The 26,177-nt window shown below is 44.0% G+C and overlaps 1 protein-coding gene across 1 annotated transcript; it reads left to right on the top strand.

The window, feature by feature from the left end:
* Positions 1–185: 185 nt before the first annotated feature.
* LOC132892205 (uncharacterized) lies at positions 186–25,237 on the top strand. The gene is made up of 6 exons (XM_060930599.1): positions 186–237; positions 336–647; positions 1,047–1,322; positions 24,012–24,120; positions 24,829–24,859; positions 24,973–25,237. Exons 1-6 carry the CDS (start codon positions 186–188, stop codon positions 25,108–25,110), a joined length of 918 nt encoding a protein of 305 aa, XP_060786582.1. The 3' UTR covers positions 25,111–25,237.
* Positions 25,238–26,177: the final 940 nt, after the last annotated feature.

Here is a 26,177-nt window from a genome sequence, read left to right on the forward strand (position 1 = left end):
GTTTTTACCCGACAGCGTCCTCGTGTAAACGGGCCCATAGTTAGAATAAAGGGAAGTCAGATGTGCCCAGTTATAAATTGCAGAAATGGATAAGACTAGTCTGGAACAAACAGGAATGATAAACGTCCAAGTGCGTCAATATGATGAGAAGGTTCTTTTTGTTTCTTTTTTGTCTCAGTTGAAACATGCTCAATTTCACAACTAGAAAAAGATCTAAAGAGCTTGACTTGATATCTGGTACATTGTTCAAATAAAAAATGTGGGTAAATTCTTGTGTCCTTTTAGTCCTTTTTGACTAAACGTCTAAAATCATGTGTGTTAAATGTGTTTTCCAGTTTGCAGGAATGAATCTGTTGAATTGGGGACCACTGTCACCTTAAACTGCACCAACACAAAGATCGCATGGAATGACGTGATTTTTGTCATCTGGAAAATTAATTTGCAAAACAAAAATTGTAGAATTGCTCTGGCTAAATATGACCCCGACCACGACAGCTGTAATGATGGGAAAAAGCAGACCCACACAGCAGATGGAATGTATCACCTGATCATCCCAAATTTTTCCATCCGAGATGAAGGAAATTACACCTGTGACTTTTCATACCAATCAGGTGGTTTGATTGAAAAAATCACAGTCTCTGCATGGGGTGAGTGAATAACCTCTCTACAGCTAATATAGAGAATACACTCCTGTCTCAATTTCCACTGTTACTGTGCAGTGTTTCTGTATTTAATGCTTGTGATTTACATCCAGCTGTATATTTGGTCTTTATGGGATTAGAAAAGTATAATGAAAATTGAGATTTCTGACATTGCCATAGCTGTCTGTAGCTGGGAGTTCAACATAGCATACACTGACCGACCTTGGACTGGAAGGATGGTATGCTTCTCCCTGTACTTTCTTGCAGAAAGGGTGCGGTTGTAATTGCTAATAGAATCCCCAAAATTTGGCAAATTGCTAAGCTCGATGTATAAAGACCTTAATATTGAATTTGGTTAGATGAGAAGAAAAACTGAACTTGATCTTCTTAAAATGTCTCTTCTAGCCCGTCCAAATGTTTCTGGCTGGCTGGAATATGAGCATGGACACACTGTCGCTGTGTGTGAAGCTACAAGTAAACAACTAGCCTCTATCCATTGGGAAACACCGTGGAACCTGTCCACTCCCATCACACAAGTATCTGAGACTCCAGGGCAGCTTTCCACAGTGATTAGCCGCTTACATCTTCCTCAACATGCTTCTCATAGAAACCTCACTTGTGTGGCCACTGCCAATGACTTCAAGCGCTTCAAGACTCAATTTAGCAACTTCACGTTTAGAGGTAAGCTATTCACATTTTAAAAAAATGTCTAAGACAATATTACTATTAAACAAGAAGTGTGACACAATACAATAAATACTCAAAATAAATCCATATAAAATACAGCTTTATTCAAGTTATAGAGCAAAGCAACAAAATTTATGATCAAATAATTTCAACTTAAAAGGTAGACTACCTTTCAGATTTTTCAAGTGTAGTTCATAAAAAGAATTTTCCCCGACACCCAATTATTTTTGTTTAGTGACCAAAAGCTACTGAATTTGATTCACAGACTTCCAATTTTATTAGTTTAAAAAAAAATAGAACAATTAATGTATTTAAGGCCACATGTCCCTAAATTCTCCGCTATTTTTTCCTGCTTCACCATGACCCAATACAAGATACTACATCATGCATCACGTGGTGGGCTTTCCCTGTTCACACAAGGCATTGTGGGATACAAGTTTGAAACAGGAGAGAAAAATGGAGGACGTGAGTGTGCGAATGAAATGTGAAAGACTGATATGGAATCAATTTTGTGCCAAAATGTTCATACAATACTTTTGAAATATCAAGCAAAAACGACAAATCAAAATACAAAAAAACCCCAAAAAAAGTCACTTGTTTTAGACTGGCAAACAAATTATTCGTGTAATTGTGCAAAATATCAGTCTATTAACTATTCTTTAAGTTTGTTTCTTGAGACACGTATTTTTTTTTTTATTAATTTTTTAGTATGTTACCTCGTTTGTTGACAGTTTCGGAGAACACTTCCGCCTTCTTCAAAACAGTCACCAGATGTCGAGTGGTGACGTGCCTTATCAGGAAAAAAAAAGGAAAAAAAAACAAACAAACAAGAAAAAACACAGAAAAAACAAACCGGGGCTTTGTCACATTACCATACATAAAAGGAGTTACAGAACGCATCCAACGATCCATGAGGAAATACCACATCAACACCCCGGTCAAACCATACAAGAACCTCCGACAGCTGCTAGTTCACCCCAAAGACAAAATACAACTGGACAATAAATGCAATGTCATCTATGAAATCCCTTGCCACTCATGCAATAAAGTATATATTGGTGAAACGGGCAGATGCTTCCACACTCGCAGGAAAGAACACCAATTAGAATGTGAAAAAGAAACAACAAAAAGACTTACAAGATCCAAAAAAGAAAAAGCAAACCAAGAAAACTTAAAATCAGCCATTTCAGACCACTGCAAATGACAAAATCATATTATGAATTGGGAGGAGGCCAGAATCATTTGCGCTGAAGAGAATAGATACCAGCGTTGGATTTTGGAGGCAGTGGAGATACGCAAGCGGGCGCAGAGGACTATGAACCGGGATGAGGGAGCGTACGCGCTGTCACACACCTGGAGCGCAGTCCTGGGGCAGCGACCTGACAGCAGGAGGCGTGGACTACCTGTCAAATTGGGCGGGACGTTCACGCCTCCATAGAGTACATCAGCTGATAAGGCACGTCACCACTCGACATCTGGTGACTGTTTTGAAGAAGGCGGAAGTGTTCGCCGAAACTGTCAACAAACGAGGTAACATACTAAAAAATACGTGTCTCAAGAAACGAACTTAAAGAATAGTTATAATAATCAGACATAATGAATTTTCACTACATATCAGTCTATTACTCTTCAGAAACCTTTTATTTTTGTTCCGCATCTTTCTCAGTTTTGTTTGCCGTAATTTATTTTGGTTGCGATTCCAGCTTTCTCGTTTGCGCTCCCTGACTTCTTGCTTGCAGTTTTGCACAAACTTCACGTGTGGGTGGGCTGTCCAGGAATGCATTCCCATTGGCTAACTTGTGTTTGACTGACAGCTACGCTCAGCCATTCCCTACTTGGATTCTGGCGGACTGTTTGACGAGTGACCGATCCATTGACGGTAAACAAGGATCGAGTGGACTTCAGTGGCGACTATGATATTGAATTAATTCAACAAAGTGTAAATTCAATATCATAGTCGCCACTGAAGTCCACTCGATCCTTGTTTACCGTCAATGGATCGGTCACTCGTCAAACAGTCCGCCAGAATCCGAGTAGGAAATGGCCGCAACAGCTTCCGGGGGAATGGCTGAGCGTAGCTGTCAGTCAAACACAAGTTAGCCAATGGGAATGCGTTCCTGGACAGCCCACCCACACGTGAAGTTTGTGCCAAAACTGCAAGCAAAAAGTCAGGGAGCGCAAACGAGAAAGCTGGAATCGCAACCAAAATAAATTACGTCAAACAAAACTGAGAAGGACGCGGAACAAAAATAAAAGGTTTCTGAAGAGTAGTAGACTGATATTTTGCACGATTACACGAATAATTTGTTTGCCAGTCTAAAAAAATTGACTTTTTTTTGTTTTTTTGGTATTTTGATTTGTCGTTTTTGTTTGAAATTTCAAAAGTATTGTATGAACATTTTGGCACAAAATTGATTCCATAGTAACAGAAAGCGAGAAGAAAAGACATTATGTTGTGAAGGAAAGGAAACGCAGGACCAAACTAATAGCGAAGCTTGGAGCCCCATAGGCATAGAGTGTGGACACATAAAGAAACCCATCGAGTTGTTTTCTCATGGTTTCGGTCCTGTGTGTGCCTGCCACTAGTCTGGTTAACACCAGACCATATCACAAGTGAAATATGGTCTGGAATCCGCCTATTGAATTTCTCGTAGGGGAGGTGTGGTTTACGATTGTCAACGGCCGTTTATTGGACGTTGCGAATGTCTATCGTTTGGCGTATACGTAGCCCATGGCCAATCATGGCAGTTGTACCCGGTGACGTAGTTAGAGCGACGAAGAGGCGAAGAAGAGAAGGAAAGAGTTTTTTAAAACAAACTTTTGCTCTAAACTATTCAGAACAGTGTCTAAAGCTTGATCGAAAGTTTGGTTCGTATCGCTCGCCGCCATGTTAAATGTGATCCGTAAACAGTCCCAAATAAACTACAAGCTTCCGTTTGTCGAGTAGTACGCGTCACCATCTTTCCACCCCTCCCCACTCTCTGATTGGCTCCCTAACTCAGGCGAGTCTTTAGACCATAGTTTCCATGCTGTCTTTTCAGATCGGAACGATTGTGCAAAGCAGCATGGGATTTCCCAGGCTAGCCTGCCACCATACCAGTGTTAGTAATTACCAGTCATACACACCACCTAGTGGCCAGTGTTAGTAATTACCAGCCACACACACCGCCTAGTGGCCAATGTTAGTAATTACCAGTCCTAAACACCTCCTAGTGGCCAGTGTTAGTAATTACCTGTCCTAAACACTGCCTCGTGGCCAGTGTTAGTAATTACCAGTCCTAAACACTGCCTAATGGCCAGTATTCGTAATTACCAGTCCTAAACACTGCCTCGTGCCCAGTGTTAGTAATTACTAGTCCTAAACACCGCCTACTGGCCAGTTATAGTAATTAGCAGTCATACACACCGTAGTGGCCAGTTATAGTAATTACCAGTCATACACACTGCCTAGTGGCCAGTGTTAATTACCAGCCATACACACCACCTAGTGGCCAGTGTTAGTAATTACCAGTCATACACACCGCCTAGTGGCTAGTGTTAGTAATTACCAGTCCTAAACACCGCCTAGTGGCCAGTGTTAGTAATTACCAGTCCTAAACACTGCCTAATGGCCAGTGTTAGTAATTACCAGTCCTAAACACTGCCTAATGGCCAGTGTTAGTAATTACCAGTCATACACACCGCCTAGTGGCCAGTGTTAGTAATTACCAGTCCTAAACACTGCCTAGTGGCCAGTGTTAGTAATTATCAGTCATACAGACTGCCGAGTGGCCAGTGTTAGCCAGTAACAAAATAAAACAAAAGAGGCTGCCTATGATATAAGAAAATTCTACAACCCACAAACAGATGGGAGCTCCGCTTTTAGGCAGTGCTTAAATCTGTATATTAAATATCGATGGTCAGCGAGCACGCCAGTGTGATCAGCTGTTCGTTTAGCGACAGAATGATGGAACTGTCAGTGCATGGTCAACAGTAAACCTGTAGATGGCAGTAATGCAAGACTGTGGATGCCAGCTGCTGTAAAACCAAAAAGAAGAAGAAGGTAAACCTGCGCATGCGCACATGGACTTCGTCTGTCTGCTTGACTGCATGAAGCGAGCGATTTCATGCACATTATTTGCTTTAATCCCCTTAAATTAAATAACTGGCCAGCCACAGAATGGCCTGTTTTTTTAGATAATACAGAAATAAACATATATCAATCACCACATTTCAGAGGGAACCAAATTTCACTGATTTTATGAAATCAAAAGGCCATTTATCTTTAATGTATTAATCACACGCTGATTTTCTTATTGACAGCAAATTAGTGCACCTTTGATCAAAGATCAAAGGATGCACAAAATAAAATAAAACAACCCTGGGGTGTGCTGTTATAGGAATATAATCAATGCTGGTGGGGTCTCAAGTAGCCTGAGGTGATGCAGAATTGAGCATACCCCAAGGGGTCATCATAAACCACAGCAATTTGCCAAAAGCTTTAAAATGTTATTAATGAAACAATGTCCCACTTTTTATCCTTTTACAGTCACTTTTAATGTTATAAGACATATGTGAAACAACATAGTTCTTGTTGCTGCCTTAAAAGTATTTAAAACATTTGAAACTAAAAATATAGTAATGTTTGTACAGCATAAATATAAACAGTAAATCTATATTGTATGCATCATATAAAACACATGGATAAAAAGATGGCTTAGTATGCAGAGAGGGACTCATCTGTCCGTGTAGTGTTTTATGGAGCGGGTGGGAGGGTTTCTTCATGATCACTGACATCTTTGCCAGCAACCTTCTGTCTGCCTTGATCTCCACTGTGTCCAATTTACAGTGGTGCTTGAAAGTTTGTGAAACCTTTAGAATTTTCTATATATCTGTATAAATATGTCCTAAAACATCATCAGATTTTCACACTGTCAAGTACACGAGGGAGGCGGATGTATGTGCAGAAGTGTTCATTTGAATAAAGTGCAATCTATACATAAAGTGCATGAGTCACACCAGTGCTTAATTTGTGAAGTGGGAGGTCCCGGGCCGGAACGGAGGAGGTGGGTGGGTCCGGCGACTCAAAAAAAAAAGAAGGTGGGGGGCAGTTTACTATAACTTTACGCACACACGCCTATTGCATGACATGTATTGCAACAGCACCGGTTATCAAATCCTGGACAACAATGGACAACGCTCAGAATGTTCTCCAAACAGGCACTCAAGTTCACTCTCACTCTCCACACATACGTTAAGGCAGGGGTCGGCAACCTTTTTGGCTGAGTTGGTGCGCTAACACTTCTAGCTTCACCCCATCATCATTCTTCTCATCTTCTTTTTGATCGTTCCCACGGACTGGTACACTTGCAGCAGGTGCTGGTGCAGTGTCACTGTGTCCAACGTCGTCCATTTTAGGTAATTTAGGATCCGGCTGTCCTGGGACTTTGAAAAGTTTTAGTAAGCTTTCTTGTTTTTTTGCCATTTTTTTTCCACAGCGCAAGCTAACGGCTACAAAAAAACCCTGTGTTCTATTGAGTGGAAGTATACACCCCATGTCCCCCCCTTCCCCTTTTGCATAGATTTTGTGGATGTCATAGGAGAGAAATCAAAAACAGATATCAAAATCAAAACCGAACACTAAACACAATTTTATTTACTTATTTATTTAATTTATTGTTTGATTTTTTTCCCTTTGTGATGGTCATGGAGGTGATCTGATCCATTTATAAATAGCTGCCGGAACACCGAATAAAATGAAAATAGCTGCCGGATCTGACGACCGAGGTTCCGGATCTTGTTCCGTCATGTTCCGGCTCAAATTAAGCCCTGAATCACACACAAAAGCAAACAGTCCAAATTGGCAGGCAAGATCATAAACAACAAAACAGGCAAAGGGTCGGTCGATGCGCAAACAGGATGTTGGATGTAAAACGAGAACAAGAACTAGAAACAGGAACAGAAGTTGAGAAATCAGGAAAACCACAAACATGGGATAAAAGGCTTGGTAATGCACACTGAACGTGGCGTAATACTTGGCAATGTCTTAGCATCAGCGCAATCCTTAAATAGGCCAACCCTTAGTTCTCTAATAGAGTTCAGGTGCGCCTTATTCGTGGCGCACGTGCTGGAGCTCACTCGGTGCGCGCGCAGCCCGAGGCGCACCTTCAGGTACACGCGCCACAGTGCGCAAGACTGACAGAACCCCCTCTCAAAGAGCTCCCAAAGAGCTCCCTCTGGGAGTAAAATCCATCATAATATGGCCCCGGTGGGGGTTCGGGCTCAGGCTCTGGACACGACTTGGGTTCTTGGCTAGGAGTAGGCTCGAGCTCTGAAGATGATGAGGACTCCGGGCTGGGTTCGACCTCTGAAGATGATGAAGACTCTGGACTGGGCTCGAGCTCAGGCTCAGTAGATGACTCGGGCTCTGGCTCGGGCTCTGTAGATGGCTCCGGATTGTGCTTGAGCTCTGAAGATGACGTGGACTCTGGACTGGGCTCGGGCTCTGGAGATGGCTCCGGCTCTGGAGACAGCTCGGACTCGGGTATAGACTCCGGCTCTGGGGACGGCTTGGGCTCAGGTATAGACTTGGGCTTTGGGGACGGCTCGGGCTCTGGACTGTACTCGGGTACAGGCTCCGGCTCTGTAGAAGGCTCTGGACTGGACTCAGGTGCAGGCCCCGGCACTGTAGAGGGCTCTGGACTGGGCTCAGGCTCTGTAGAGGGCCCTGGACTGGGCTCAGGCTCTGTAGAAGGCCCTGGACTGGGCTCAGGCTCTGGAGTAGACTCTGTCACTGGCTCCGGCACTGGCTCCGGAGTAGACACTGATGCTGGCTCTGGCACTGGCTCCGGAGTAGTGCTCAGGCACTGATGCTGGATCTGGAGCAGACACTGGCTCTGCCGCTGGAGCAGACGCTGGCTCTGCTGCTGGAGCAGATGCTGACTCTGGATCTGGCTCCACCGCTTGAGCAGATGCTGGCTCTGGATCTGGCTCTGCCTCTGGAGCAGATGCTGACACTGACTCTGGCTCCGCCTCTGGAGCAGGCGCTGGCACTGATTATGGCTCCGCCTCTGGAGCAGATGCTGGCACGGGAACAGGTGCTGACACGGGAGCAGGAACAGGTGCTGGCATGGGAACAGGCATGGATTCTGATACAGACACAGGTTCCGGCATTAATTCAGGTGCTGGTTCAGAAAAGAGACAGCCTCTAAGAGGGGCTCAGAAACAATAGCTTCCTCTGCTGTCTCTACTTCAGCCACTAGGGAGAGCTCTGGTGCATCGGTCTCCTCATCTGAATCAGCCACTGGAGGGAGCTCTGGTGTGATGGTCTCCTCATCTGAGTCAGCCACTGGAGGGAGCTCTGGTGTGACGGTCTCCTCATCTGAGTTGGCCACTGGAGGGAGCTCTGGCGCAACGGTCTCCTCATCTGAGTCAGCCACTGGAGGGAGCTCTGGCGTGATGGTCTCCTCATCTGAGTCAGCCACTGGAGGGAGCTCTGGTGCAACGGTCTCCTCATCTGAGTCAGCTACTGAAGGTAGATCTAGAGCGACGGCCTCCTCAGCTGGGTTGGCAACTGGCATGACTGCCCCTCCCCCCAAATTTTCATGGGGTTCCTCCTTTTCTAATGACTTGAAAATAAACTTGAGCACAGCAAAGAAAGTCTGTGAATTTTGAAGGCATGGGTGTTCAACCCAAATCACCCATCTGCGTGGTCGTCCAGCAATGAATGTTAGTATGAAGCTTACCCAGATGGAATCAGGAGGCTTGGGCTCTTGGAGGTTCTCATAGAAGAAGTCATACTGTAGCTTGAATCCCATAGGGTGATATATTCCATAGTAAATTGCCGGGGGACTCCAGTCAGACTTTAGATGAAAATACGAGGTGAGTGGCAGGGACAAGGAAACCCAGAAGCAGCTGGGATCGTGTATTGAAACGCTTCTGCTACATCGATTGTATGGTGAAGTATTCTGTCAAGTACGCGAGGGAGGTGGATGTATGTGCAGAAGTGTTCATTTGAATAAAGTGCAATCTATACATTAAGTGCATGAATCACACAAAAGCAAACAGTCCAAATTGGCAGGCAAGGTCATAAACAACAAGCAAAGGGTCAGTTGAGGTGCAAACAGGATGTCGGAGGCAAAACAAGAACAAGAACTAGAAACAGGAACAGGAATCGAGAAACCAGGAAAACCACAAACACAGGAAAAAGGCTCGGTAATGTGCACTGAACATGGCGTAATACTGCGCAATATCTTAGCATCAGCGCAGTCCTTAAATAACCCAACCCTTAGTTCTCTAATAGAGTTCAGGTGCACCTTGTTCATGGCATGTGTGCTGGAGCTCACTCGGTGTGCGTGCAGCCCAAGGTACACCTTCAGGTACATGCGCCACAGCGTGCAGGACTGACACACACAAGTCCTAAAATTAGATAAAGAGAACCCAGTTAAACAAATGAGACAAAAATATTATACTTGGTTATTTATTTATTGAGGAAAATGATCCAATATTACATATCTGTGAGTGGCAAAAGTATGTGAACCTCTAGGATTAGCAGTTAATTTGAAGGTGAAATTAGAGTCAGGTGTTTTCAATCAATGGGATGACAATCAGGTGTGAGTGGGCATTCTGTTTTATTTAAAGAACAGGGATCTATCAAAGTCTGATCTTCATAACGTATTTGTGGAAGTGTATCATGGCACGAACAAAGGAGATTATTGAGGACCTCAGAAAAAGCGTTGTTGATGCTCATCAGGCTGGAAAAGGTTGCAAAACCATCTCTAAAGAGTTTGGACTCCACCAATCCACAGTCAGACAGATTGTTTACAAATGAAGGAAATTCAAGACCATTGTCACCCTCCCCAGGAGTGGTCGACCAACAAAGATCACTCCGAGATCAAGGAGTGTAATAGTTGGCGAGGTCATAAAGGACTCCAGGGTAACTTCTAACCAACTGAAGGCCTCTCTCACATTGGCTAATGTTAATGTTCATGAGTCCACCATCAGGAGAACACTGAGCAACAATGGTGTGCATGGCAGGGTTGCAAAGAGAAAGCCACTGCTCTCCAAAAAGAACATTGCTGCTCTTCTGCAGTTTGCTAAAGATCATGTGCTGACAAGCCAGAAAGCTATTGGAAAAATGTTTTGTGGATGGTTTGTGGATGGATGAGACAAAATGGAACTTTTTGGTTTAAATGAGAAGCATTATGTTTGGAGAAAGGAAAACATTGCAATCCAGCATAAGAACCTTATCCCATCTGTGAAACATGGTGGTGGTAATATCATGGTTTGGGCCTGTTTTGCTGCATCTGGGCCAGGACGGCTTGCCATCATTGATGGAACAATGGAATTCTGAATTATACCAGGGAATTCTATAGGAAAATGTCAGGACATCTGTCCATGAACTGAATCTCAAGAGATGGTGGGTCATGCAGCAAGACAACGACCTTAAGCACACAAGTCGTTCTACCAAAGAATGGTTAAAGAAGAATAAAGTAATGTTTTGGAATGGTCAAGTCAAAGTCCTGACCTTAATCCAATTGAAATGTTGTGGAAGGACCTGAAGTGAGCAGTTCATGTGAGTAAACCCACCAACATCCCAGAGTTGAAGCTGTTCTGTATGGAGGAATGGGCTAAAATTCCTCCAAGCCGGTGTGCAGGACTGATCAACAGTTACCGCAAACGTTTAGTTGCAGTTATTGCTGCACAAGGGGGTCACACCAGATACTGAAAGCAAAGGTTCACATACTTTTGCCACTCACAGATATGTAATATTGGCTCATTTTCCTCAATAAATAAATGACCAAGTATAATATTTTTGTCTCATTTGTTTAACTGGGCTCTCTTTTATCTAGTTTTAGGACTTGTGTGAAAATCTGATGATGTTTTAGGTCATATTTATGCAGAAATATAGAAATATAGAAAACTCTAAAGGACTCACAAACTTTCAAGCACCACTGTAGCCCCCAGGACTCAGCTTGCCTTTCTAATGATCTTGTTCAGTCTGTTAGTGTCCTTCGCTGAAATGCTGCTGCCATTGTTGTAGTCAAGTCACTCAACCTCGAGTCCGAGTCCAGTCTCGAGTCCCCAGTGTTCAAGTCTGAGTCAAGTCCAAGTCATTAAAAAAACTTGGGTCGAGTCCACTATTCATCTGAGTTGAGTCCGAGAGCAAGACTCCAACCGCACCATTTGACGGTAGCTGTTTTAACACCATTAACATTAGTTTGTTCCTGAACATGCCGTATGAACAGGTGAATGTGCTTCTCTTTATCAGGGAGTGTGAAGTATTCTGTCAGAGATGGTTGGGAAACGGATGTAAGTGCAGAAGGTGTGTTTATTAATACAAGTGAAGACGGTAAACAATCCAGAACGGCAGGCAAAATCGTAAAATGGTGAAACAGGCGATAGGTTGAGTGAGGTATAAACAGGCTATTGTAGACTCAGCAGAATCAAAGATGAGAAAAAGGAAATCAGGGATCAGGAAACCAAACAAGGAAATAAGGCTCGGTAATGTGTCAGCAACGCAACTCAATACTTTACAAAGTAAGTGTGTTTTCACAGTTTTCTATATAGGTGTGCTGATTGCGCCTTAATCCTGTGCAGGTGCAAGTCATTTATGACGCACATGCAAGAGTCCACTTGGAGCGCACGCTATCCGGAACACGCCCAAGAGTCTATCTGATGCACTCACCAAGGTGTGCAGGTGTGATACTCTTGCACGAAATTTGTACAAAATTAATGCAGATATAAATATCTTATGCCAAATTATAGAATGTTACAAAAAAATAAAGAAAAAAAAAATCTGAGTCCTTATCTCCAGTTTCCAATTTCGAATGCATATAATGCACGAGTCTGAGCCCAAGTCCGAGTCATCAGTGCTCAAGTCCAAGTCAAGTCATGAGTCCTTAAAATTAGGGCATGAGTTGGACTCAAGTACTACAAGCCTGGCTGCTTCCCCAGCTCACAGTAGCATAAAAGATGACATTGGATACCACAGACTCATAGAAAGTTCTCAGCAGCCAGCCATTCATACCAAAGGACCTAAACCTCCTCAGGAAGTTGAGTTGGCTCTTGTCCTTCTCGTGCAACCTATCCACATTCACTTCCAATCCCAACTTACCACACAGATACCCATGTACTTGTAGGGTTGGAGATGGTTGTGCTGACACCAGTCCACAAAGCTGTTCATCAGGTTCCTATGCTCCTCTTCCATTCCATAATACATCCCATGATAACAGTGTCATCCAAGAACTTTTGTAGATGACATATCTCAGAATTATACCTGAAATCTGAGGTGTACAAAGTGAAAAGAAAGAGGCAAGTACAGTCCCTGTGAAGTACTAGAGGTGCTTCCAATCCACTTTGGCACACAGTTCTATAGCCACATGTACTTAATATTTTTTTTTCTTTTTACAGAACTAGACTTTCGACAACTTACCACAGAGAAAAAATATTTGACTGAATGTTGGAGCACTATTCATGTCATTAGAGACTGTTACGTGCGTACATGTGCATTTACATTTGAAAACATCAGATAATTGATACCAGTAACCTATGAAGCTTGTTGATAAAATTGGTTTGGACATTACCTCAGATGTCTCTCTTTGTAGCCTAGGGAATTACTCATCAAAACTGATATAGGCTACTATTACATTTCCTGGGAGATTTAAAAAAAAATACAAGTGTGATATGATATCAAAGGAGAAAGAGCTCAGTTCTGACAGAGTGCGATTTGGACATGAGGAGGTGGAACTTGGCTCTGGTGGGCTCTGGCCCAATTTAACCCCTGGATGGCCCACTACAGCTCATGCCAGGCCAATGCTACTACAGCATACTCCGAATGCCATAGAAGGCTATTGAAGGCTAAATAGCAACTGCTTTATTCCTAATGTTTCATGTCTTGGCATGATAATAACCAGAGGTGGAAAGAGTACTAAAATATTATACTCAAGTACAAGTACTGTTACTCTGATGAAATTTTACTTAAGTACAAGTAAAGTTACCAGACAAAAAAATCTACTCAAGTAAAAAGTAGATCATTTAAAATGTACTTTGAGTAAAAGTAAAATGTTACTTTTAACAATGGGTGTTTTCTGCCTCCATTGTGTTGTGCAAAAATGAAAAAGAAGAGGAAACAAGGATATATGTACATCTCAACCCAGATGTTTTATTTAAAGGAAGTGTATCAAATTGAATGCTTAGGATAATGCTGCATTAAAACTGAGACAAACAAAAAAGGTCAATACACACAGTCATGTCGTTTACATCGCCCTGACCACACACAAAGCATTGTACACGAAATATGAAAGTGAAATGTTGCACCGAAATCTCGTAGCTTGCCTGTGTGCACTGTGTGTTATTGAACAATTCAATTCAAACATTATTTGTTTTGCTTAGTATTCCTTTCTGGCCTGTTGGATGTAGAATGGTAGGAGGACTGATCACGTCAGGTTGGCGAGCTAACTTGCTTGCATGATTAGCCAACCGAATAACAGACTAGTTACCGCTATGTTACAGTACCAACAGGTTGCTACTTCAACATTAGCAATGCCATCCACTATTTTTGGAATATAAGCAGCCTATTGTCAGTTTTACCATGGAAAGGAAACATTATGATCAGGGGCGCAGATACATTTTTTGATCTGGGGGGGACAAAGCTGCCATAAACCAACCCCAACCCCGATATGCCTGTCAAACTTGTTGTGGGTAACCATAGCAACCAAGCTCGAGCTCGCAACCTGTGCAGTCTGCGCAGCTCAACTAACTGAATATCAGTCTTTGTTTTGTTTTATGTGAGTTGTTGCAACTATGTATACACTGCTGTGCACCTCAATAAACCGAATGGTAATTAGTCTTTTGATTTTTCCGTGAGGTTTGCCTTATGCAAAGAAAGACAGCATAGACGTTTTTTCCTCCCTATAAGTGGGGGGGACCGAACGAGGTGAATTTAAATCTGGGTGGGACGAATCCCACCCATCCCACCCTCTATCTGCGCCCGTGATTATGATGCCAATGACTATACTTACCTCAACATGCTTGCGCAGATTAGACGTCGAATTTTTGTATGCCGCAATGGTTGTCTTCTTGGGCACACATAATCTGCATTACATAATGAAACTGTCACCCCTTTTGTCTACGAAGCTGAAGTGATCACGTATTTAGGGCCAGGGGTGCACTTCATTACTGAAAGAAATTGCGTTTTCTGCAGGGTCGTCCACCACAGGTTCCTCGGTCTCCTCCATGTCCGCAGGGGCGCTTTATCAACACCCGTGGCCCAGGGGCTAGGCCCCTCATAGGCTACCTGTCAACCCTACCCTTACCGTTGGCCAGGAAAACACTCTTATTTTATTTGCAATACGTGTCAAGCATTTACAGTGTAAGCGCGTAATTAGCCTAGAAGCCTACGATAGGTTACGTTTGGCTCAGCGTAGCTGCGCAAGGCCCACGCTCACATCGCTCAACACATCCGACCACAGAGGGAGAGACGAACGCGCACATTATCATTACAGAGCCGGTTCTGATTATTACCACGGACAGGACAGTGATACTGCGTAACTTTCACGCAGGGGCATGGCCAGAGATAACCACACAAGCGTGCATGCGCTAATGTAGACCTATGTGTTGTAAACATAAAACAAACACACCTACAGACAAGTCCTTTTAAAAAATAAAATACATAAAAATAGCTCGGCGGCATGAAAACAAACATTCACTGCAAGACAAGGTACTTGGCTCGGCGGCCACATGAAACGTAAACACCATGGACAGCGGCCAAACTCATAACTCTACAGACTGAAATACACGAAACCAAGTCCTACTAGGGTCTATTTTACCGATCTATGTTCAAGCATCATGCAAGTCTTCCTTCTCCTTGAATAAGACCATGCATTCAACTGCCTTTTTGACATGACTGCATAGAAATACCACTTGCAACAATATTTCAAGCACTCCATCAAGAAAAAAGTTAAACATGAACACGGGCATACTGTTTTGAGCATACGATTTTTTAAAAAGAAACTAGCTACATCAAAGTCCTTCAATAAACCCATCCTTTAGTGCAAATGAGCTTAACCTAGTTCAAAGCATGATGCTAGCAGTAGCTGCATAAGGCAAAATCATGTGGGCCTTTCGTCAACAACAAGCCACGGCAGGCAAACATTAATAATCAAGCGTCCTTACCTTAAAACGTTGTCTTGACCACAGAACTTCTCAAGTATTTCATTAAATCCACACGGGTTAACAACACACCTGTTGTGTATCCTAATGCACAAGTTAGAGCCTTTTATTATGAAGCCCTCAGGAGTAAGGTGTGTGCGCATGCCTGGTGTAAGTGTGAGTGGCGGAGTTCAGTAAAAGTTTTGTGTGCAGCATCTCTCGTGTTCCTGCATTCCTTTCAATACACAATATTGGCGACGAGGATAGCTGAGTTTGGACTACCCCCACCCACACACTTCTTGGCTGTTCCTGGAGATCCTCCGGTCCCGTGGGCGAACTGGCTGGAGAGTTTCAAAGTTTATCTGACTCCCTTAGACTACGATGATATTGATGATAAGAGAAAGATGGCTCTCCTGCAGCACTGTCTTGGTGTAGAGGGCCAGCGCATCTTTCGCACACTTGACACTCAACGAACATATGCTGAAGCTGTCGCATCGTTGACAAAACATTTCACTGGCCACCAAAGGATATTACTCCGACGCTACCAACTTCGGAAGCGGCTACAGCGCCCTGGTGAGTCGGTGCGAACCTACATAACGAACCTGAAAGACATGGCACGCTCATGTGAGTATGGAATTCTGCAGGAGCAAATGATTCGAGATCAGTTCATTGAAGGGACATTGTGTGAGAAAACGAGGGAAAAACTGTTGCTAGAAGCAGATGATTTGACATTAAATAGAACAGTAGAGATAGCGATGCAAGTGGAGACAGCCATTGAATGCACTACGCTGCTAGCAGGTGCACGCACCAATGTTGACACGGCTGCGCGGCAAACACAGCCTGCTTATCACATGCACTATGACACCGACTCTGCCAGCCCATGCCAGTCCGATTTCCCGGTTCAATTTATGCAGAGGCAGAACAGGCGAGCCTCAGATTGTTGTGGAAACTGTGGTTCTAAATCGCATAATTCCAAAGCGCAGCACTGCCCTGCCAGAGGGCAAACATGCCGAAATTGCCTGAAACAAAACCACTTTGCTAAAGTGTGCCGTTCTGCCCCTGCCACTCTGCACCAACCCGTGAGTTCCTCTCCAGCCCAGCACACCTACACAGAGATCAGAACTGTATCAGTAGGTCAGGTAGCTTTCAAAACATGTACTGTTCAACTGGCTGATGTTACTTTGCCACTGTTAATGGACACTGGTGCAGCTGCATTGCTGTTAAATGCAACCACCTATTACAAGTTTTTCTCTCACCTGCCTCTAGACAATCCTGCCACAGCTCTGTGTGGTTATGACTGTTCTAAGATTGAGATCTTGGGTGTGCTCCACGTTCCTGTGCATTATGGCTCCATGTGCCTGCCTTCATTCCCGTTTCACATCGCTAGGCGAGGGGCCAATCTTTTGGGCCTAGACGTATTCACTGCTCTTAGGTTCACACTCAGAGATGATGCTGGCTCAGACATACACCACATCGCCTCCTCCTGGCAGCACAAATGGCCGGCTTTGTTCGATGGCCTGGGCTGCCTGACGGCCTTCACCCACAGGCCGCTGACTACACCTGACGTGTCACCCGTCATCCAGCCGCTGCGCAGGATACCACTTTCCCTGAGGGATGACGTCACTCTGGAACTCAATATGCTCCTGGAACAGGGAATCATTGAACCAGTCAATGCTGCGCCCTGGAATTCGAATCTAGTTGTGGCCAAGCAGAAGTCGGGGGGGATAAGAATATGTGTAGACCTGCGCCAAGCAAACAAGGCTGTGATTCCAGACCGATACCCTCTGCCCACAGCAGAGGAGCTTACTGCTCATTTTCACGGCTCTACGATATTCATGAAACTCGACCTACGCCAAGGCTATCTACAAGTGCCACTCCATCCAGCCAGCAGAGACCTTACGGCTTTTGTGACACACATAGGGGTATTCCGCTATACCAGAATGCCGTTTGGGTTAAGCTCTGCCCCCAGCTGTTTCCAGAAGATGATGAGCACGATCCTGGCTGGCATACCGGGTGTGGCGGTCTTTCTTGACAACATAGTCATCCATGCCCCAGACACGGAAGCACACCACATCCGCCTACAGAGAGTGGCTGAAGCTCTTCTACAAAACAACTTGACCCTAAATGCAGAAAAATGCAGCTTTGCCGCTCCAAACATTGATTTTGTGGGGTTCCGCCTTTCCGTCAAAGGGATTGCTCCATTACAATCTAATGTCGATGCCATACACAAAATCCCAGAGCCAACCTCAGCCTCTGAAGTGGCCTCATTTTTGGGCATGATGGCTTACTACCTCCGTTTTCTGCCCAACTACTCCCAGACTATGGCACCCCTCCGTCAGTTGCTGAAGAAGGATGAGCCATGGCAGTGGACTCCTGCATGTTCCGAGTCTGTGCGATGACTGAAGGCCCAGCTCACCACTCCTCCTGTCCTAGCTCACGTCAGCCCAGAATGTCAGACACTGGTGACCTGCGACGCCTCAGATAGGGTGATTGGAGCGGTCCTGTCACAGATGCAGGATGGGGTTGAGCGACCTGTAGCTTTTGCCTCCAGGGCGTTGTCACCAACCGAGCAACACTACTCTGTGGGTGAGCGTGAGGCGCTTGCTTGTGTTTGGGCCTCAGAGAGATGGCATCTCTATGTATACGGCCGGCACTTCACACTCAGAACTGACCATCAAGCCCTGACTGCGCTACTATCAGCTTCAGGCTCAGGCCATAAACCGCTACGCCTCCACAGATGGGGAGAAAAGTTGAGGCAATATGACTATGAACTTCAATTCACCCCAGGGAGGGACAATGTGGTCGCCGACCTCCTCTCTCGTTCCATTGATAGCCCGGCACCAGCCATCTTCCCCAAAGACGACACAGAGCCTGAACTCATCCAGTTGCTACACACACCTTTGCAATCAGCCGTGTCCTTGGAGGAGCTAAAACAAGAATCAGAACGTGATGGTACACTGACTGTCCTGCGCACGTACATTCGCTCGGGGTGGCCAAAAAAGGTTCCCGAGGACCTCATGCCATTCTCAAGACTGCACGATGAACTGTCATGTTGGAGTGATGTTTGCGTCTCCAAAGGTCTCTGCACAGTGGTGCCTAGTAGCCTGCGGGCCCGGGTCCTGTCAATGGCGCATGAGGGGCACCTCGGCATCGTTAAACTTAAACAGAGGTGCAGAGATTTGATATGGTGGCCAGGCATTGACTGCGACATTGAAGCACTGGTTAAAGATTGTGTACTGTGCCTCCTTAGTGGGAAGACTGGGCCTCCAGCGCCAACCCCTCTGCAGCCGGTTCCGTGGCCATCTCACCCCTGGGAACACCTCCAGCTCGACATCTGCGGAGAGCTTCATGGCCGGGGAATTCCTCATCATCAGCGCTTCCTGGTGGTGCTGTACAACCTACATTCTAAGTGGCCTGAAGTGGTTCCGGCTGGGACCGTCACAACACAGACCATCACAGATATCCTTGACATGCTATTTGCATGCTGGGGTATGCCTCGCACCATCACCACAGATAATGGGCCCCAATTTATCTCTGCAGACTTTTCCCAGTTTCTCAGTGATAGGGGAATTAAGCATATTTGTACAGCATACTACAACCCGCAAGCGAACGGCGGTGTAGAGCGTCTTAACCAGAGCCTGAAGAACGGCATTCGTGCACACCTGGCTCAGGGATGTGCTTTTCAGACTGCTCTTAACCAGACCCTAATGCACTACAGAGCAAGCCAACATACAACAACAGGGATGTCTCCAGCGTTTCTTATGCTGGGCCGGGAAATGGAGTTACCGCTGGACAGGCTCAAGGCACAGGGCAGGGTAGTGTCTACAAAGGGCAATGACCAAGGTCAAGTGGAAGCCTCGGTGAAAAGACATCAGCAAAAGATTCAACAGTACTTCGACAGGAAACACAGGGCCAAGGACACTACTATCAGAACAGGCGACTGGGTCAGAGCTTGTAGACCCCATCGCAACAACAAGATGGCTTCATACTGGACTCAGCCTCGCCTGGTCCAGCGGCCGCTGGGACCTTCTACATTTCAACTTAGCGATGGGTCACACTGGCATGCTAAAAGACTGAGGAAAGTGAACAGCCCGGGGGGGATGGTAGTTTCACAGCCACCAGCCTGTTCTGCATGGGTGCCTCTTCAGGTTGAGGCACAACAGACACGTGTCTCTCAAGCTCCACAGTCACCAATGCCTCAACACCCGCAAGTTGTGCCTGACTTACTGCCCGAGTTGGGTCCTGACACTCCCTCAACCCCAGGGCACGGCCCTGCCACAGGGCCGGATTCAGGTGTCTTCCCGGCTGCAGCAGAGGAGCCACAGTCAGGGAGTGGGGAAGGGCGCCCTGCTCATGCCAGGGTCCGCCCCTCACACTTGAAAGACTTTGTTACGTTCTGACTTAAATTTCATGGTATAGGCCACTGCCAATAGCCTGACTGTTATGCAGCTATGCACTTAAGTTAGTTAAAAAAGTTAGTTCCTTTGCAGCTATGCACTTAAGTTAGTTAAAATAATGTTAGTTCCTTTGAGGGGAGGGGGAAAATGTTGTGTATACTAATGCACAAGTTAGAGCCTTTTATTATGAAGCCCTCAGGAGTAAGGTGTGTGCGCATGCCTGGTGTAAGTGTGAGTGGCGGAGTTCAGTAAAAGTTTTGTGTGCAGCATCTCTCGTGTTCCCGCATTCCTTTCAATACACAATAACACCCAACACAGCTAGCGAGAAATGTGGATCTGTGCTAGCTTTGTATTGCTATTCCCTTCAGTATGCTTACTCTGTCTGCTGCCCGAACTGTGAAAATTATAGGCTACAATCTTTTCATCAATTTCTTCAGTAGATGCCGTTTTAGACATTTTATTATCCCCATCAAAATATGCTATTATACTAACAGGATTATAACTCAAATCACACGACACGTATTCAAATCACAACTGATTTATTTTACTGTTGGACAGATCATAGCATATCTAGCCTAGCTACACATAGCCTAGCTGCTGGTAGGCTGATAACTGATAAGTAGCTGATATTCTGAACAGATTGGTGATCCTTACCTTAAAAAAGTCTGTGACTTTAGGCAACGATTCTATCATTACCTGCATCTCTCTCTTTTTTCCTTTTATGCGCCCCGCTATCATGTGAACGCTTCATCTTTCAAAGCCTCTAAATTTGTGTCTCAGTAGTCTGCAGTCTTTGGCGCGCTTTCGTGCGTGATGTTACATTTTGTTACATTTTATTCTGGTACAGTTGTGGGTGTTCATTTTGCGAACCACATCCACCATGTCTCTTACAGCAGGCTACTGTGCGCTCATTTATTTCTAACCTTATTTCTATCCGTACATTAATGTAGGCCCACGATTCCGAGAGTTTATTATTTTATTAATATTACAAGGCCCCTGATTGGCTGTGGCCCAGGGGTTTGAGCCCCCCGAAGCCCCCCCCTTAAAGCGCCGGTGCATGTCCGCCATCGTCTGTGTGAGACTCGCGCACGCGACAACTGTCCTTCCCGTGATTCATTTCCAGAACGCATTTCCCCTTCTCCGTTTTAGCCTTTTTTTTATTTTTTATTTATTTATTTATTTTTACTCAGTAACGGTTGTGATGTAAAATGTACCGAAGTACACTACTTAAAAGAAAACATACTTAAGTAAAAGTACACTCTTTAAAAATTACTTGAAAAAGTACAAGTACACAAAAAAGCTACTCAAGTACAGTAATGCGAGTAATGTAATTCGTTACTTTCCACCTCTGATAATAACACTGATGATACAAACTAGCTGAATAGAAATAGCTAGCTGTCACAACACAAACTGCCATAATATGTAACTACAAAGTACATGTAGCATCAGATAGACTGCAGTGATGAGTATTGGCTATCATTCTTGCGAACACATTTGTTAAATTTTACATTTGATAGGAATTTAGATTTAGTAATTGAAGCTGTCTGATACTAAAATATCAACTTCTTGCTTTATACATATATGATTATAGAGAAATGTAGTGATGTAGTGTTCGAAGATGTAGTGGGTTGAAAATATATATTTTCTCTTACCATTTCATAATAACAACAACTTTTATTTATATAGCACCTTTCAAGGAACCTAAGGATGCTTTATATAGTGAAAAAAACCCAAAACAAAAAACAAATAAAAAAACAGAAAGCCTGAGTGAACAAGTGAGTTTTTAGGTTTTTTTTTTTGACAGAACCAAGGGAAGGAGCATTGTGGATCACCAGAGGGAGAGAATTCAAGAGAGTGGGGGCAGCTACACAGAAGGCTCTATCCTCAAGTGTCTGCAGTCTGGTGTGGTGGATAAGGACCATACCCTTATCAGTTGACCACAGAGTCCGGGATGGGGCATAGTGGTGTAAGAGGTCCAGCAAATCCTGGGGTGCAAGGGCATGAAGAGATTTGTAGGTGAGAAGGAGGATTTTGTATGTGATGTGGGACATGACCTAGAGCCAGTGAAGATGAATGAGGGTGGGGGTGATGTATTGCCAGTGCTTGGTCCAAGTGAGAAGCTTTGCAGCTGAGTTCTACATGTACTGCAACTTGTCCAAGGCTTTGCTGGGCAGGCCAAACAGGACGCCATTGTAGTAATCTCGGTGGGAGGTGATGAATGCATGGATGAGGGTCTCAGCCACAGAGTCAGAGAGTGAAGGCTGGAGTCTGGAGATGTTTTTGAGGTGGTAGAAGGCAGATTTAATGAGGTTGATGTGTGGCTGAAATGAGAGACTGGAGTCCAGAATGACACCCAGCTTGTGGACTACCAAGGATAGAGAGATGATGTAGCCATCCACTTCCAGCAGGAGGTCACCAGCCTTCTGGAGCAGTGGCTTGGGAGCCACAAACAGAACTTCAGTTTTATTGCTGTTGAGCTTGAGTAGATTGGATGGCATCCAGTATTTTATATTTTCCAGACAGGTGACAAGGGACAGAGGGGGGAGCTAGTTGGAGGATTTGCTACTCAGATACAGCTGAGTATAATTTGCATAGCAGTGGAAGCTGAGCCCATGCTGGCAGATGATCTGACCACGGGGGGGGCATGTAGATAGTGAAGAGGAGAGGTCCTAGCACCAAGCCTTGTGGTACACCTCAGTTGATTGGGGCTGGAGAGGAGCAGGAGTCTCTGAGGGTGATGTACTGTTTCCTGCTGGAAAGGTATGACTGAAACCAGGAGAGTGCTTTACTGGTGAGGCCAACGTATTCTGATAAACAGTTGAGGAGGATAGTATGGGAAACAGTGTTGAAGGCTGCTGAGAGGTCCAGGAGAATGAAAATGCTGATCTGGCCAGAGTCAGCAGCAATGAGGAGGTCATTGGTTATTTTGATGAGGGCAGTCTCTGTGCTATGGTGAGCTCTGAAACCAGATTGGAGGGGTTCATAGAGCTCATGGTGGGACATGTGTGTTGATGAAGTTGATCAGCAACTGCTTTTTTGAGGACTTTACTGAGGTAAGGAAGGTTGGAAATTGGATGGTAGTTATTGAGGTTGCCTGAGTCCAGACCAGGCTTTTTAAGAATTGGCATCATAGCAGCAGTTTTGAAGCTGGAAGGTAACAGGCCAGATTCCAAGGAGGAATTGATGATTTCAACCATGGTGATACACAGGGTAGGTAGGCATGCTTTGACCAGGACTGTGGGCATGGGATCCAATGAACAGGTGGAGGCCTTAGCTTTGGTGACCAGCTCAGCAACTTGGGTAGTATCCAGAAGGGAGAAGGAGAAGAAACAGTGCTGTGACAGGCATGCAGCAAGGGGAGCATGTCCTGTGGGTGGGGTATGGGAAGAAGGGAAGTGGCAGGTGGCAGTAGCTGTTGGTGAATGGAATATACTTTGGCCTGTAAGAAGTCAAGAAAGTTGGAGGAAAGGTCAGAGGCATCAGAGAAGTGAGGAGCATTGAGGGGGTGAAGTAGCCAGTTGATGGTGAAGAAAAGTTATCTGGAGTGATTATGGTGGTTACCAATAAGGGTGGAATAATAATCCATTTTGGCCTTAGAGAGGACATCCTTGTAGGTCCTCACATGATCTTTGAAAGCTTCATAATGGACTGTGAGGCCAGATCTTTTATAGAGCCTCTCAAGCTGATGACCCCTGGCTTTCATGGACCATAACTCAGAGGTAAACCAAGGGGCAGGATGGAAAAAGGATACAGTGAGTTTTGAAGGGGGCAAGAGAGTCAAGGTTTATGTGACAGTGCAGCGACTAGTAGGCAACTAGGCCATCCACCATGAGGTTAGGGTCTGGAGCCAAATGAGTCACTACAGTGTTGGATAGGGCTTGTGGATTCACAGAATTTATGTTCCTGAATGTGATGGTCTGTTTGACTTGCTGCATGGGCAGGGGGACAGGAACAGAGAAGTGGATGACATGGTGGTTAGATACCACTAGGTCAATGCACTACAGGTGAGAGGGAGATGTACCAGTGGAACACACAAGGTCTAGTGTGCACTTTAATTTGCTTTATGAGTAGCTTAGTTTTGAATAGGTCATTTTATGGCCATATTATCAAATTAAATATTATACAATAATTTATGTTACATCTGTTGTCTTTTTAGATACACATGTTGGAAGGTTCTTTATTCTTGTGGGAATTTATGTTACATGCGCCATCATTGCTTCATTAACTGGACACTACATCATGCAGAAAAAAGTCATAAAGCTTCGGTAAGAGACTTTTGATGCACACTGTAGATAGAGTAGTTCTGTTAGCCAATGAAAGGGTCCTTTATAAGGGTAATTCCTGATCCTAACCTATGCTGAGTTTCCCAAAAGCATCGTAGCACAAAGATCATTGTTAAATGGTAGATTTAACACACCCCAACTGAGGAATCAACTGTCCACTGCACTGTTAGTCAATCACATGTTTATGTAAAACAACTATTTTTGGGGGTGCTCCGGTTTCCCCCACAGTCCAAAGACATGCAGGTTAGGCTAATTGGTGGCTCTAAATTGACCGTAGGTGTGAATGTGAGTGTGAATGGAAGTGTCAGCCCTGTGATGACCTGGCGACTTGTCCAGGGTGTACCCTGCCTCTCACCCATAGTCAGCTGGGATAGGATCCAGCTTGCCTGCGATCCTGTACAGGATAAGTGGTTACAGATAATGGATGGATGACTGGATGAACTATTTTCAGAGAAATAACTAAGAGAATATTATATATTTCTAGTGACATCAAAATGTGTATTTGATAGTTAATACAGTTCTAGTATTTTTTTTTTTTTGTGAAATCTTTTTCCTTCACCACCTGGAGAGAATGTCAGTGATAATTTAGCTTAGGCTTTGTATGTAAGATATAAGAGGTTTTATCTGAATTGTATTTTGGTATTCATAACAGTAATTTATGATCTTGTTTATTGATTTGCTGTGTTTTAGAAACCTTTGCTGTAAACCTGATACACAACAGGTAAAATATATTATTTACTGTTTTGTACACAATTATTTTTTTATCCAGTTAACAGTGATTATGAAGTACTTTGAAAATATGGTAAACCAATTTTTTATGGTAATCATTTTTAGCCTAACGATCCTGATGAATTGCAGCACTACGCCACGTGTGGGCCAGGAGCCATCTACAACTCTCTGTGGACCCCTTCAGTGCTTGAAACACATGATCACACACACACATACGAAAGTATCTCAACAAAATTTCAATAAAAGCAGATTTGTTTATGCATACTGAAATGTGTAGAGGTTTGTACTCAGCAAAGGTACTTCATGCAGACTCAGTGCACACCTACTCTTTGGGTAAAATTGAGATAAAATTGAGCATCCTCCAACATACAGTCTCTGATGAGAGAAACACAAACTAGAGTTATTTAAAGTTATTTTTGTTGTCTTTCAGGAAGAATCTTTTAGACCATGCAACTTTTCGTTTCCCTTTTACAAAAAAAGTTCCAAATATAATCCTGTTAGGAAGCTAAGAACCTTTAAGTAGACAGGCCAACATGTACAGTTTGGTACTTCGTATTTACTTTTCTGCTATTTCAGAGAACACACAGGTTGGAATAATTCACCCAGCAGAAAAGACAATTCACTGAAAGGAAAGGATGTGAAGCAAAAGACATCATTTACTTCATGTAGTGTTTACTTTTGCTTTATACTGACTTTATCTGGGTGAATTTTGACACATGTTTTTGAAATGTCTTGCCCTTGTTAGTAAACAGAATCCAAAAATGCTGGATGCTTTGATAATAATAAAAATAAAATAAAATAAAAATTAAATAAAACAAAACAAAAAACCCCCTCATAATTATAATGAAACATGGGTCACACCAAACTTGTTGCTTCAGGGCTTAATTGTTAGCATTGATGGCGTATCCAAAGAACCACTGAAGGATTCTTATGACGTCTAGGAATTTCCACTATTTCCACAATGAAACTGTAACAAAGTCAGACTGGTACTGTAATGTGTTTTCCACTACATTAATTTTATATAGTATCTGCAATACCAAGTGCATTTAAAAAAAATCCATTGTACCATACTGTTATGTCATTAATATAAATATGTCGCATATTAATTAATGGACATGTCATGAAAGATTCTTGTGACAAACTCTGAGGAGGTATGGATGTGGTTAAATAAAAATGCAGATTCATTTTAGAGGGATAAGAAACAAAAGTCAGACACTCTGAGGCTATGGATAGACAAACTAATATCCAAGAAGCAACAGAATCAAAAATCAAAATCTATCATAACCCAATTATAATCTCGATCCAACCAC

The sequence above is a fragment of the Neoarius graeffei genome, chromosome 9, assembly GCF_027579695.1.
Source record: "Neoarius graeffei isolate fNeoGra1 chromosome 9, fNeoGra1.pri, whole genome shotgun sequence".
Lineage (NCBI taxonomy): Eukaryota > Metazoa > Chordata > Actinopteri > Siluriformes > Ariidae > Neoarius > Neoarius graeffei.

Excerpts from the sequence above, each read along its gene's own strand:
- LOC132892205 (XM_060930599.1), top strand. The coding sequence starts at position 186 with ATGCTCAATTTCACAACTAGAAAAAGATCTAAAGAGCTTGACTTGATA. Across the intron at positions 238-335 it reads AGAGCTTGACTTGATATCTG|TTTGCAGGAATGAATCTGTT; the intron begins GTACATTGTTCA and ends TGTGTTTTCCAG. Across the intron at positions 24,860-24,972 it reads GTAAACCTGATACACAACAG|CCTAACGATCCTGATGAATT; the intron begins GTAAAATATATT and ends AATCATTTTTAG.